At 35.1% G+C, this 15,042-nt stretch overlaps 1 protein-coding gene across 6 annotated transcripts; it reads right to left on the bottom strand.

Moving 5' to 3' along the window:
- Positions 1-5,996: 5,996 nt before the first annotated feature.
- Positions 5,997-12,315, bottom strand: LOC130950869 (delta(14)-sterol reductase-like). Of its 6 annotated transcripts, none has more exons than XM_057879471.1 (15): positions 11,776-12,315; positions 10,112-10,868; positions 9,523-9,694; positions 9,295-9,412; positions 8,742-8,812; positions 8,589-8,645; positions 8,057-8,148; positions 7,796-7,843; positions 7,473-7,593; positions 7,313-7,359; positions 7,049-7,130; positions 6,864-6,940; positions 6,642-6,775; positions 6,436-6,510; positions 5,997-6,320 (listed from the first exon to the last, which is right to left on the bottom strand). In XM_057879471.1, exons 3-14 carry the CDS (start codon positions 9,568-9,570, stop codon positions 6,482-6,484), a joined length of 924 nt encoding a protein of 307 aa, XP_057735454.1. In that variant the 5' UTR covers positions 9,571-9,694; positions 10,112-10,868; positions 11,776-12,315; the 3' UTR covers positions 5,997-6,320; positions 6,436-6,481. The 6 variants fall into 6 exon arrangements, with proteins under 6 accessions (XP_057735454.1, XP_057735449.1, XP_057735453.1 ...); XM_057879466.1 differs by having other exon boundaries at positions 6,642-6,761; XM_057879470.1 differs by having other exon boundaries at positions 6,642-6,761; positions 7,473-7,578.
- Between the last annotated feature and the right edge of the window lie 2,727 nt (positions 12,316-15,042).

Here is a 15,042-nt window from a genome sequence, read left to right as displayed (position 1 = left end):
TAAACAAACAAGAGTACTAGTATATGCATTATTTATTTCTTGTATATTTTTTAATTTTTAACATTTAAAGTAATATTTTTTATCTTTTATATAATAAGAAAAGAAAATTATACTAATGCCTTAAATAAAAATATTTATGAAAGATACCAAAGCAAAACTTGGGAGAGGCTTGGCGGTGGTTCGGTTGATGAATGAACCCACATAGTCCCCACAACATCTAATAAGGCATGGTTCCTCCTTATTTATAAATAAATGATATAAGGCTTAGCCTATCATTCTTCATTCATCATCTAACTTAATACCATAGCCATATTCACACTCAGTAAAAGGCAAGTTTCTTTAATTTTAAATCATATCTTCCTTTATGGTATTGATCATCATCATCTGCTAGATATCATCACATAATTATTTTCCTTATTAGATGTTGGATGTAGTAGCTAGCAAGATAGTTTGGAATTGGGTAGGTTTGAATATAGCTAGTAGTGATTGACTGGATTAGTTATAGTAATAAGAAGAATATTCAGAGAAATAAAAAATAGTTACACTACTTGAAACTATATAGTAGAATTGAAAGAAAAAGAAACCATCAATTAGCACCAAGTCCATGAAAGAAAAAGAAATTATCAATTAGTACCAAGTCTACGAGGGAGATAGACAGAGACACAATGTTATGTTATGATTTGTGAATTCTCGAAATGATTATAATTTAGCAAATAATGTCAAGTCACGGAGGGCATTATTACAATAACAACAACAACCACAACAACAAAGTATTGTCTCACTAAATGGGGTTGGCTACATGAATCAAACGACGCTATTGTGCTCTGTCATGTATCATGTCTACAGAGAAATCGTTTACATGTAGATCTCGTTGGACCACCTCATGGATGGTCTTCCTCATCCACCCTTCTGACTAGATGTTCTATCGGTCTTCTTCTCAAATGTCCAAACCACTTGAGACGCAATTCAACCATCTTTTGCTACAATGGGTGCTACTCCAACTCTCTCCCTTATATCTTCGTTCCTTATTTTATCCAATCGCGTATGACCACTCATCCATCTCAACATCTTCATCTCTGCCACACTCAGCTTATGTTCGTGCTCCCTTTAGCCGTCCAACACTCCGTACCATAAAGCATAGCCGGTCTTATAGCGGTGCGATAGAATTTATCTTTAAGTTTTAAAGGCACTTTTTGTCGCATATAAAACCAGATGCACTCCGCCATTTTGACCAACCTGCTTGGATCCTATGATTTACATCATGTTCAATCTCTCCATTATCTTGTATGATTCAGCCAAGATACTTAAAACTTTTAAATTTTTGTAGGATGTTTTCTCCAATCTTCACCTCTATATTAGGGTTTTTCCTTCTCAAACTGAACTTACATTCCATATATTCTGTCTTGCTACGGCTTATACGCAGACCATACACTTCTAGAGCTTCTCTCCATAACTTCAACTTCTTATTTAGGTCTTCTCTTGACTCTCCCATAAGGACGATATCATCGGCAAAAAGCATGCACCATGGCACAGGCTCTTGGATGTGCTCTGTGAGTACTTCCAAGACTAATGTGAAAAGATATGGACTTAAGGATGATCCCTGGTGTAATCCTATACCAATAGGAAATTCCTCTGTCACAACACCTTGAGTCTTCACACTAGTTGTGACCTCATCGTACATGTCTTTAATTGCACGAATATATGCGATCCTTACTCTCCTCTTTTCTAAAACCTTCCATAAGATCTCCCTTGGTACCTTATCATACGCTTTTTCCAAATCAATAAATACCATATGTAGATCCCTTTTATTACTACGATACCTCTCCATCATCTTTCTTAATAGGTATATCGCTTCAATGGTAGATCTACCTGGCATAAATTCAAATTGGTTCTCTGTTACTTGTGTCTCTTTTCTCAACCTCCGCTCTATCACCCTTTCTCATAATTTCATGGTATGACTCATAAGTTTGATTCCTCTATAGTTTTCGCAACTTTGTACATCCCCCTTATTCTTGTAGATAGGTACCAATGTACTTTTTCTCCACTCATCAAGCATCCTCTTTTACCTTAAAATCTCATTAAAAAGCTTGGTTAACCAGTTGATTCCTTTTTCTCCAAGACCCTTTCAAACCTCAATCGGGATATTATCCGGTCCTACTGCCCTGCCATTTTCATCTGCTTTAAAGCCTCTTTTACCTCGAAGTCTCGAATCCTTCGATAGTAGTCAAAGTTTTGGTCTTCTTCCCTTGTGCATAACCGACCAAGGCTTGGAAGAGTCTTCTGTCCCTCATTAAATAACTCGTAGAAGTAGCTCTTCCACCTTTCATTAATCTTCTCCTCTTGAGCCAACACCTCTCCATCCTTATCCTTTATGCACTTAACCTAATCCAAATCTCTCGTTCTTCTTTCACGGCTCTTTGCGATTCTATATATACTTTTTCTTCTTTTTTCGTACCCAAAGACTAGTAGAAACCCTCATATGCTCTTGTTCTTGCTTCATTTACAGCCACTTTTGTCTCTTTCTTAGCCGCCTTATATTTTTCCCAATTATTTGTATTGCGGCATAAAGACCACTCTTTAAAGCACTCCCTTTTATCTTTATCTTTTCTTGTACACTCGCATTCCACCATCAGGACTCCTTGTCTCTTGGTCCTATTCCTTTAGATTCACCAAAGCTTTCTTTTGCTGTTCTTCTAATAACTTCTGCCATCTCCCTCCACATCTCTTCCGCGCTTCCATTCCCATCCCACACTTTGCCTCTTCTCCTACCTATCTTAGGAAGCTTCTTTGTTCCTCACCTTTCATCCGCCACCACCTCGTCCTTGGGTTCTTCGTATGATGTCTTTTCCTCACCTTTTGCTCAACATGAAAATCCATGACGAGCACCTTATCTTGTGTTGTCAAACTCTCTCCCGGGATAATTTTACAATTAATGCAAAATTTCCGGTCAACTCTCCTCAATAAGAAGAAGTCGATTTGAGAGCTTGTCATGCCACTCTTATAGGTTATAAGTTGTTCGTCTCTCTTTTTAAAACATGTATTTGCGATGAGAAGATCAAAGGTTGAGGAAAAATCCAAAATAGTTTTACCCTCGGCATTGATCACCCCGAAACCATGGCCTTCGTGAATACTCCCATATCCAATTACTTCTCTCCCAACATGGCCATTTAAATTTTCTCCTAAGAAAATCTTATCTCCCAAGGGTATGTCTTGAACCAAACTCTCTAGATCCTCCCAAAATCTTAGCTTGTGTTGTTCGTCCGAACCCACTTGCGGTGCATAGGCGCTAATCACATGGAAAGCACCTCCCTCCACCACAAGTTTGATAGAGATGATCCGATCTCCCACCCTCTTGACATCCACTACATTCTTCTTCCACTGCTTATCCACAATTATTCCAACCCCATTCCTATTTTTCACCTTTTCTATATACCAAAGTTTGAAACCAGAAGTATCCAACTCCCTAGCCTTCGCACCAACCCATTTTGTTTCTTGTAGGCACATAATGTTAATCTTCCTCCTTGTCATGGTGTCCACCACCTCTATGGACTTTCCTGTTAGAGTGTATATGTTTCATGTCCCAAATTTCAACATTTTGTCACTCTGACCTTTACCTTTTACTTTGTGAACTAGCTTATTTACCCTTGTCCGTTCACAAAAACGCGAGAACCCTTACTCATTTAACACTACATCCGGGCACCGATGCAGCGGCTCTTGCTCATTTGACATCGTACTCGAGCCATACGATGCGTTACTTCCAGGCAACGACCTAACTTTAGTGCAATAATGTCTTTGATTCATGTCATGAGGGTTCGACTATATTTTTATGTTGGTTGTCGAAGACCTAACACAACCCTCATCCTTTATCCGGGTTTGGGACCGGCTATGTACCGCAAGTGTAACATAGGCGGAGTTGGAGGGCATTATTGCAATTACATCCAAAACTTTCATCATTTCACCACTGCACCTCTACTATAATTAAACTAAAAACCCTTGATTTTAACTCCTTTTTTGCACTCATCTGAACCCCCAAATTCTACACCCTTGTTATTATTACCAAAAACCCCTTTTCCATCCATTGACTAAAGCAGAAATAAGAGGACCAAAAGCCACCATTTTGCACTCATCTCCAAAGTGGTTATTGTTGGTACCACGGAAAAAGAATTCAAATCCACCACAATGTTTTAATAGCTTTCACTACCTAATTCCCATCTCAATATGGAGTAACGGCGTATTGAAATGAAATTCGTTAACTATGTCACATGGTATCAACAAGGAATTAAAATGAAAGTTGACTTACAAACTATATACATCACTCACCTGCGTTAACGGAATGAAATCCCAAATTCAGAGTTCTCCTGCACTGCAACAATCCCAAATTCTAGAGATCTCCTACGCCGCAACAAATAACGGAATGAAACCCCAAAATTTACGAGTTCTCCTGCACTGCAACAATAGCATGCATGTTCATCAATTCACGAGTTCACAGATTATTGTACCAAACTCCCAAATTGAAACCCTAAAATCGGAACAGGGCTCTCTCAGATTTTAAAAACCAAATGAAGGTGAATACATACCTTCTTGACGATGGTGAGCGAATGAAGAGAGGCCTTCAGTTGAGCGCAGAGTCTTCCTGATGTGAGCGCGCAGCGAAGAGAAGCAACGATGAAGACGACTGACGGCGTGGTGAGTGATGAGTGATGAAGATGAGCGAGTGGTGAAGATGGTGAGTGGTGAGTGGTGACGCCGTGAGTGGTGACTGGTGAGTGGTGATCGAAGATGGCAAATCCTTTCTCTGATTTGGGGGGTGAAGAGTGGCGCGAAGAAGAGGGAAAAGCTAAGGGTAGTGATCAGTGTTATGTTTTCATTTGATTTTTAGCTAAGTGTTTGTACGCGTGTATCGTTTGCTGAAAGGTGAAAGAAATTTACTAAGTGTTATTGGATATTTGACTTGAGATACATTAGGCAACACTTTTAAAGTACACCTGAAATATGATAAATAGGCTATCATTCAAAAGCGCTCTTTTTGGTATAAAAAATAAACCCATAGCTTTTAAGATAAAGCTACGCTTTATAAGTGATGCCACAATTGTATTTTTTATTTTTCTATAAAAAGGAAACACGGAGAAAAGTATAGCCTATTCTAGGAATAGGCTACGCTTTTCAAATGTAGTTTAAAAAAATGTGGCTGAATGAATATTTTTTTTGTAGTGAGTGTTAGTTTATTTATCTGTTTAGATAAGTATTGAATGTTTAAATTCCATCTTATATATACAGTATTGACTAACGATAATAAATTAGTTTTTGACCTACTAAATTAAAAGAACAACAATGCTAGAGAACCAAGAGGGTATCAGCCAAAAACCAGCCAAATGTCTTTGGGTGAATCCAAAACCTCTACGTGGATGGTGCTTATGCTAGGCATTTCTTCTATTAAGTATCAGAATATTTCTTTTTCATACTAAATTGATGTTCTTTTATATATTTTATAAATTTTTTTATATATTAAGAATTGGAATTATTGGAAGCAGAGTTCCGTAATCCCCGCTCCTAATTTTCCAACGTATTATTCAGAATTTTAGTTTGAAGTAAGAAGCAATTAATATCAAATATTATAAATTGAAAACAAATAAAATTAATTAAATATAATTATAAATGAGTTAAGTTGTTTATTTTTTGGCTGATCACCTCTTAGTTACATATACTTTTCTTTAAGAGACAGTATAAAAAACAAAAAAAAATCAAGAGCACTAGTTAAGAGACCAAAATATCTACAATGTTCACCAATCTTGTTAACAGCATCTATTTTTATTTTCATTAATTTTTCATTTTAGAATTTTGCAAAAAAAAAAAACAAATAAAAAAACAAAATTTTATTACTTTAACTATTTTTTCTATTTAGTTGGCTCAAAATCAAAACATAGAGAATGTACCGAATAATAATAATAATAATAATAATAATAATAATAATAATAATAATAATAATAATAATAATATAAAGAAAAGAGACCACTTTGCTAAAATATTCATCTCAGTTTCATAAAATCAAACACAGGTTCTTATTAATAAACTCCTTCATAAACAGTATGCAACTTCTATCAATAGTTTCAGTTCTACAAAAATGGAAAAGCCAATACAATGGAGACTTCTTTTTCTTCTTTTCTTTCTAATACACATATGGCAATATTCTCCAAGGAACAAGTTTTCGATACTCAGTCCATATCTCTTTATACTTCTTCGCACAACGAGATTCATCCCTTCTCTCCCTCCATATCAACAGAATAAGAAGATATATTGGATAGAAGTATGGAACTGGTGAACTGCAAAAATGAGCAAAATATACTACAAGGTTTGACATTATTTTCTTTGTAGAAAAATCAATATCTATAACTTTATATCGGCGAAATAATTAAAGGAATGAGTTAATGAGATCACCTTATCCCACAAGGTAAGCTAAAGGAGAGAGCAAGAAGTAAGTCACCTAGGTAATTACAATGTCTAGCAATACCCCTTCAACAACAACAACGACAATTTGTGTTAATAGCTTCCATGAGAAAGTGAATTGAATGTATATTCATTGTTCTAACAAGACTCTAGATAGACAAATAATAACCACGGAATCAAATGAAAAGAAATCTTACCAATAACCAGAAGCAAGTAACTTTCCACCAATGACTTTTGGAGGCTTACCCCAAATAGGGGCCTTTGGATTCTTTTTGAATACATGTTTTTGCTTGTTTGCTCCTCGAAATACCATGTATCTGCAAAGTTTGATCTACAATTTTATGTTATGAACTTATGTAACTTCAAGAGTGTATGTGGTGCATTATAGAATTCACGGTTGGATATTACAAACACATTACCCAATCAGGAAGACAAGGCAATTAGCTATAATGGTTGTCGTTGTTAACTCCACCTCGTTTGCTAAGAGCCACCAGCCCTGACAGCAATTGTAGCATGTCAATACATGTTATGTGTTTAAACGAAAAAGTACTATACATAATGGCACAAATAAATGGCAAGTTGGAAGCTAAGTTATAGCAATTACCTGAATGCTAAAAGTAAAAGGAATCCAAACTAAATCTCCAAAGACCAACATGAAGCCCAACCTCTCTGCAATTATGTCCCAGCTAAAAACAAAAATTAAAAAATAAGATCATAAACCACAATTATATCTAACATGAATGACAATATAGATATCACAATCATGAGTTCATAACTTAGTGAAAATATTACAAGGAAAACATGTTCTATTTTTTTAGAGAGATTGGGATGAACAATTTTTCAAGTGGAGCAAACACAATTCACTTACGTTGATGTCATGTACTCTTCATGCACAAAGTAGTCCAAGATGTATAACTGGCATAAATGTAAAGAAAGTCACTCATCAAACACCCAAACTAGTGCTTATTAAAAGAAAAGAGAAAAAAAGGAAATTCAAGAAACTAGAGTATGCAAGATTTTGAAATTACTGCACAGAATATCTGGAAGAGAATCATTGATTTGCTCAAAGTACCATCTTGAATGCTCTTTGCAAGAACGGATAAATTGATAAGCAGCCACCCCATCATTCCAGCTCTAACAAACAAAAATCTACAATTTGACAATTCCATTATATGTGCAGGAATATTTATAGTATTCAGAATAATCATAAAAAACCCGCAATTTTGACAATTCCATTGGCAGGGTTGCAAGCTAAGAACACTTTTTTTCCATCATAACTGCCAATTATATACACTTAAGCAATCATATAAAATGAGAACAAGCAAGGAACGACATCAGGTGGATAACATACTTGAGGTCAATACCCATAAACTGAGGATTCAGTTGTATTCCAAACCACCTATTAAAGTAAAACAGAAAACGAAAAAACAAGATTAACCAATAAAATTCAATTTCTGCAACGGTCAAGGAAATAAAATCAACCATGTTCACACTTCACACTAGTTAAAAGTCGGGCTTCGTTGTACTAGACAGAAAAACACAACAGAGATGCAAACACAAATTTCAAACAGAAGCTATTACGATTAAAGTAATTTTAACATCTAGAACATACCAATCATGTATCAGGTTTCCAGTGGTATGAGGTTTTAGTGATGAACTTTTACTTTGTGACTTGCAGCCCGCAAAATAAAGTGCCAGGGTCACCTGATATGAAATTAGTAAAAATGACAACAAAAAAGGTTATTATCAAGCAATGCAAAGTAACAATAAAAACAAATAAGGTATTAAATTTAGCTTTTGATATATTTCAACAACTGTGCATTGGTACGTTTAGCCAGCCTTATCTAATGTTACGATAGGATTTGACTTCCATCATTGTTATTAAGTTCAATAATGTGTCATTTGTTCATATTTCAGTTCTAGCATATTCATATGATGAAATTGAACACTACTCCATTAATACAAGTGTTACTGCCTAAATTCTTCAGTGTCAACTAGACGAGCTAGGCAACAACATTTAACTACTAAAGACCTTTATATAACAACACCAGAATCAGAGACAGTCAGACAGATATGACTATGAAAAGAACCATTGAATGCCATTACTAAGTTCTAAATAAGATTCTATGCTTACAATTACATACAAGAAAACTGAAGATAAATGTTGTGGACAGCAGCTCAAATCCTCTCTCAGATATAGCCTGCAAAAGTTGCCACAAGTTATTCTGTGTCACTCTAACTCTAGCATATGATTCATAGTGTTATGCAAAATTCAGAATATCCATATGAACACGTACGGTAGGAGATACAAAATCCATCTTGGCACTAATCCCAAGAAGTGCAACCAACAGAAGAAGCAAGACTAAACCTGAGAAAATGTGAACATGGAGTTACACCTCCAAAAAAATATAAAAGGAATAGTGGTGTAAATATAGACTCAATTCTTGTGAATCTTATATGAATCAACATGCAAAATATCCTTAAAAGTATAAAATATACCACAACTAATAAACCTTATCTCACTAGGTACAATAAGTAGCATAAATAAGAAATCATCATAATCTTTGTTATAAATCATGTATACATTCAAATTATTAAAATCTAACCATTATAACAATTTCATCTATCACCAATGATTTTTCCTTTTCTAAGATTTTCTCTATTAATAGGTCATTGAACAAACATTTGTCATGTATAGCATTGAAGACTGGTCATGAAGTGAACAGCAAATATATGTTGCCATTATAACACTGATTTAAGGATTACCATAAACTAGAGAACCTATATTACATCAAAATCACACTAAAATGAACCACATTTTTGTAATGTACTAGAATGTTAAAAACGAACCATTACAGCGATAATGAAGGCGAGTTCCATCAGCAAGAACAACCCCAGGAACAAGTTTTCCCAGCACAATGGATCCCGCAATTGCCAAATAAGCAAAGAAGCCCAGAAGCAAATAAGCCTTATCCACATTCCAAAGTAGTGAAAATATTAAAACTTTACATATTACATCCGTAGAATCAACTAATTCATATAAAGGGTATAGTGAGTGAATGAATGAATAGTACTAACTGAGTTCCATGATGGTATAAGAGCTTGAAGAAGAGAACTCAGATCCATGAGCACGTGTGAGCCTTGTATCTGAATGGAATGAGTAGTTTGATTGTGATTTTAGTGTCAGAGAAGATTGTGACTTCGATTATTGCTGCAGTGCTGTTGTTGCTACTTTATTGTACTCAAGATTCTGAAAAACGAATGACTGATTCAATAATTTAATAATCTAACCTGTGATCGAACCGTAATTAAACCAATTTAATTAAATATATAATAAAATTTTAAATATTTAAATTCAACCATTCATATAACAATAAAATTTAAAATTTCACAATCTCACGTTTAATTTCACGATGTTCAATGACCAAAAATAACAATCTTTTATCTTTAAAAGTAACACTCATCACAAGTCATAATAGTCGTGAAGTGGCCCAAAATCAGCCATCACAACTAACTAACTAACCCTCAAAATCAACAAAATCATATTAATATCAACCAACAACAATCAACAACAGTCAACAATAAACAAGAGATTAACAAATAAAATAATTTTGATCTCATGAAATAAATTAAATCAAACAAATAAAAACAAAAAGAAAAAATAAACCTGAAGAAGACGATGCTGAGTTAAGAACAGGGAAGTGGGGGAGTGAGCAGCGACAGCAAGAGACGTCAGTGTCAACAAATCCGGCGACGACAGGCAACGCAGGTGAGAAGAGCGATGATGCCAAGAATAAATCGGCAACAGCAGCGGGCAATGACAATAGCACGGGAAACGGCGGCAAAGCGGGCGACAAGGGCGACGTGGCCAAGGACAAAGGCTGCACCAACGCCGGCGACGGCGACCTTCTGAACTGGCCAACGGAGCCAATCGGGCCTGCCTCCTCCTGCTGCCTCTAAGGGTATGGCCGGCGGCTACAGCTCCTTAGGTGGGTGGGTTTTGGGATTTTTAATTTTGGGCGTAACCTAAGTGAATGAATCTGAACCAAGGTTCTAAAAACCGGACCGGTCATCAAACCGTTTTAGTTACTGATTCACTAATTCATTGGTTTAATCGGTTCAACCGTCATTCAACCAGAAAAACAGTTTTATAATAAACACCTGATTCTATAAAAATTTAATGAATAAAGCAACTGGTTCTAAACACTCTTCTACTACTTTTTTTTTTACCAAAAGGGGATCATAAACAACTACTATGAACAACAAACTACAATGATATGCAATGCCAAAAATAGGCCAATGATGAAATAATAAAGGGTTTCTCTCTTCAATTCTATGTTCAAGCTTGTAGCAAACCAGAATCAACAGAGTAATACCGTTGAAATAGTCTTCCTTCTTAATTCTTATATACCTCAAAGAATTTCCTACAGAATGAAAATTGAACACAATAGACAGCTTTAAAACAAAAACAAAACAACACTCAGAAATCAATCACCTCTTCCAAACACAACCTTAAAACAAAACAGAACAACATTCAGAGTATGAGCATTGACCACAAAACATTGATTTCTGAAACAAAACAAAAACAGCAGAACAACATTCAGAGTTTGAGCATTGATCACAAAATATTGATTTATGAAACAAAACAAAAACAGAAGAACAACATTCAGAGTTTGAGCATTGATAACAAAAAATTGATTTCTGAAACAAAACAAACACAGCAAAACCAGCAGAACAGCATTTAGAGTTTGAGGATTGATCACAAAAAATTAATTTCTGAAACAAAACAAACAATCAACAAAACAATGAAAACAGAATTTTTTTTTTCCTTCGGAAGAAGAAAACAATGAAAACATGAAGCATATAATAAATCAATGATCACCAATATCCAGCAAGAATCTCAAAGACAACAATAAATACACAACAACAAATTAGCAAATAAACAAGAACAAGACCTAAATAGAAAATCCAACAAATTAAATCCCAGAAACCTAACAATTTAGCAAATTAAAACAACAGCAGCCCAAAAACTTACAAGAAGAACACTAATGCAAGTGGAATCATCATGCTAATAGGTTTTCTACAAAGATGCTATTTGTGCAGCTAAAATTTCCCAACTACTAAGATCCAATTATTCTAATTTCACATGCAATCAACTTACTAAGTTTCTAAAAGCTAGAAATGATAAAACCAACCCGAAATATAGTTAAAGCATTTCATCAAACATGTTGAGTGCGGTAAACTTAAAACGAAATAATTACTTATTGTAAAACTTCAACTTTAATTCAGTCTATGAAAAAAATCCAAACCACTACTAAATCAAATAATTACTTATTGTAATAGAAATAAGAAGTTGCAGAGTTTGAAGCAGAATATTCGTGTTGTGTGAGTGTATTGTCTGGTGGCAACTCACGGCGGCGACAAAAGAGAGCAGTTCGACGGCTAGGTGGAGCGCGCGGGTTGGTCGCAGGGTTTGAAGCAGAGCAACGTGGCTTCCAGATGAACGCGAATGCGAACCCGAATGGTGAACGGCGAGTGAACGCGAACGATGAACGCCGAGCAAACTTGAACAGCGAAGAACGCGAACGAAGACGCGAACGTGAACGGCAAACAAACGGCGGCGGAAGCGCGGCTGAACAGACAAAGACGACGGACGCCGAGCTCGAGGAAGCAGCTGCGATCGGTAACAGCGAACAGGGGTTGAAGACTTGGAGCACGAGGGAAGCTAGATAGATGGACGGACGGCGGCACTATGCCACTCCTTGCGGCAGTGGTGTAGGCTTACAGTGTAGGCTTACAGTTTAGGCTAGGGTTTTTTGGCTGAGTTTCTGTGTATGAAAGAGAGGGAGGGAGAAAGAAACGGAGCTTCAGAACCAGGATGAAAGTAAGCCAAATTTGACAAAAACGACTCCGTTTCTTTTAAACCGGTCGGTTCTCTGTCCGATTCAACCGGCCAGAAACCATCCAATTCGGCAATTCTTCTTCGGTTTTTGGAGAAACGGTTTTAAAAGACAAACCAAACCATAATTACTGTCGGTTCACAGTTAGATCGGTCTAGTACGATTTTTAGAACATTGCTATGAACTCTTCAACTCAATTTGTTTATGACAAAAAAAGGTATATTTGTTTTTTTTTAATCCAAAGTCATGTCGTTTAAGGGGGATTTTCTTTAAAAAAAAAAAAGAAAAAAAGTCTAGGAGCCCAACACTTTTATTAAATTTTGGTCAGCAGTTAATTATTAAAAAAAATTAAGTAATTCTACACCACTAGATGTAATCTCACACCATTAAAAACATTATTAATGGCTAATTGATGGGCTACAAATCACAAAATCTGCTGGCCTCCTAGCATTCCTAAAAAAAGGAGATAAAATATACTTTTTGTTCCTGAAATTTAGCCAAAGTTTTAAAAATACCTCTAAGTTTTATTTTGTTTCAATTTTGTCCCAAAAGCTTTTAATTTGCATCAAATATACCCTCGACAGCTAAATTTCTAAATATTTAAGACTAATCTTACAATAATGTATGAACATTATGCTTGATTTGCTTGTGTTGAAGGTTGTTTTTATGAAATTGTTGATGAATTGATATTAAATATTTTAAAAAATTAGCTGTCACGGTATATTTGATGTAAATTGAAAACTTCTATGACAAAATTGAAACAAAATAAAACTTAGGGGTATTTTTAAAACTTTGTCAAACTTTAAGGACAAAAAATATACTTTATCCAAAAAAATGCCAACCTGGGAGATCTACTATTGGTTTAGCCGATTCATCAATTAACGGTCAACTTAAGCAGTTTTTTTTGGTAGTTTATTACAAATTGGATTTTTAATAAAACCAAGATGGTGAGCAGAAGAAACTATTTTTGGTTAACTAAATCAAGGGATGGATTCGGTGAGCCAGACGTCTTTGGCTAACTAGTGCGCATTTTAGTGGAGAGCCATTGGATCTGTTTTATTTTTTAATTCAACGGTAGAAATCATCCTGAAACTTGTTTCTTTTGATTGGCTAGTGAATACTTTTTGTAGGTTTTGTGTTAGAAGAGTCACTTTTGAAAATTTGATTTTTTGGTGGTTATTGTTGGTAGATCTAAAATCTATCTGGGTTAATATAACAAAAATTTATAAGTTTGTAAGTTAAAATTAATTAGAGTTAAGTATTTTGTTTTATGTTAAACTAAATGACGATGAAGTCGGGCTATTCTATTTCGGGTGGAGATGATTGATTTCTTCTTAATTGGCCACTACATCAGTGGAATGGAGACTCTGACTAGGGCTGCAACGAAGGGCGACGCTGAAACCAGTTATGTGTGTGCGATGCTGCTACTGTGTAATAACGAAGAAAAAAAGCACAGACGAAGAGGAGTTGAATTTTTTGAAATTATATGTGCTTCTGGGACAGTCAAAAGGTGCGGAGAGGTCTTCAGGGAGATATTCGAGCAACAGTAGGTGCGTGGAGGTGAAATCGTCAAATTTTGGACAGTCCGTGGTTTGCCGGTCCGCCAGTTGCCCTACCCGCGACACCATGGGTGTTGTCGAAGATGTGTCCCATATCTCATGTGTGCACTGCTTGGCCGATTACAAGGTGCAGGAGTTCTTGGAAATGTTTAGATTTCAATAAAAATTGTATTTAGCGATTTCTGTTATTCAAGCTTGTTGTTTATGCTTCTCGTATCTGATAGTACAATAGCTAGTATTGTCTCTTATTTTGTTAAGAACTTACAAATGATTATCCACATACGGATTATATTCTTATTATGTTTCTGTTTTTGTGCATGAAAAAATTTAAGTTTGATCTGGTATGGAAGATTTGTTGGATGATGATATAACTTATGTAAATAGTTATAAATAAAATATTACAACCAGACAGGAATTCAGGTTTAGGAGGAGGGGGCACTTGACCCCACTAAATTAAAAAAAAGTAATAATATTATATAAATCAATGTATTTATTTTAATGCAATTATATTTTTATATCGACAAAATTTTATTAAATTTTATTTTGAGATTTCTGTTAAAACTACTCAACTAGTTAATTACCAAACTAAATCTCAGTTCTCTAAATATTAGTAAATTAGAACTTTTTTTTCAAATTTTAGCATATTTTTTTAGTGATTTTTTATTTTTCTTTCTCCGAAGAATAAATAGAACAAACAATTAAGCCGAATAATTATTAATAAAAATAATTCAATAAATTTATTTATTTTTACCATTTATAATTTTATTCTAAATCAAATTAGAAACCTATAGATCTACAAAATTTCTATCAGTATTTAATCTTATCCTTTGATGATTCCTTCTCCATTATTTTCAATTTTCTTAATTAAAAAATCGGGCGCGCTACACATCCATGTAACTATGTAATGACCAAGTTGGCCCAAGTTCAAATAGAGTCATGTGCATTAATGACGAGTGAAAATACGCGCTCCAAAACCCTTCGTTGCTTCGCGCTCATTATGAAAAAATCTTACTTCTTCCTCAATACGAAACCGCTCATTATCTTCGAATCTCTCTCAAAATCACTCAAACTTCAGTCACGTACTCTGCGAAAACCACTACTGGAGAATAATCGCGAGAAGATTTGGCAAGGAACAACCA

This window comes from Arachis stenosperma, chromosome 9 (assembly GCF_014773155.1).
Source record: "Arachis stenosperma cultivar V10309 chromosome 9, arast.V10309.gnm1.PFL2, whole genome shotgun sequence".
In the NCBI taxonomy this organism is placed as follows: Eukaryota; Viridiplantae; Streptophyta; class Magnoliopsida; order Fabales; family Fabaceae; genus Arachis; species Arachis stenosperma.
This window is presented reverse-complemented; position numbering and strand designations above follow the sequence as displayed.

What these genes read in the sequence shown, in the direction of transcription:
- LOC130950869 (XM_057879466.1), bottom strand. Translation starts at nt 9,570, where the DNA reads ATGGATCTGAGTTCTCTTCTTCAAGCTCTTATACCATCATGGAACTCA. An exon ending in TTATACCATCATGGAACTCA is followed by an intron (nt 9,413 to 9,522) that starts GTTAGTACTATT and finishes AATGTGGATAAG; the next exon opens with GCTTATTTGCTTCTGGGCTT. An exon ending in GAAGAGTACATGACATCAAC is followed by an intron (nt 7,131 to 7,312) that starts GTAAGTGAATTG and finishes TTTTGTTTTTAG; the next exon opens with CTGGGACATAATTGCAGAGA.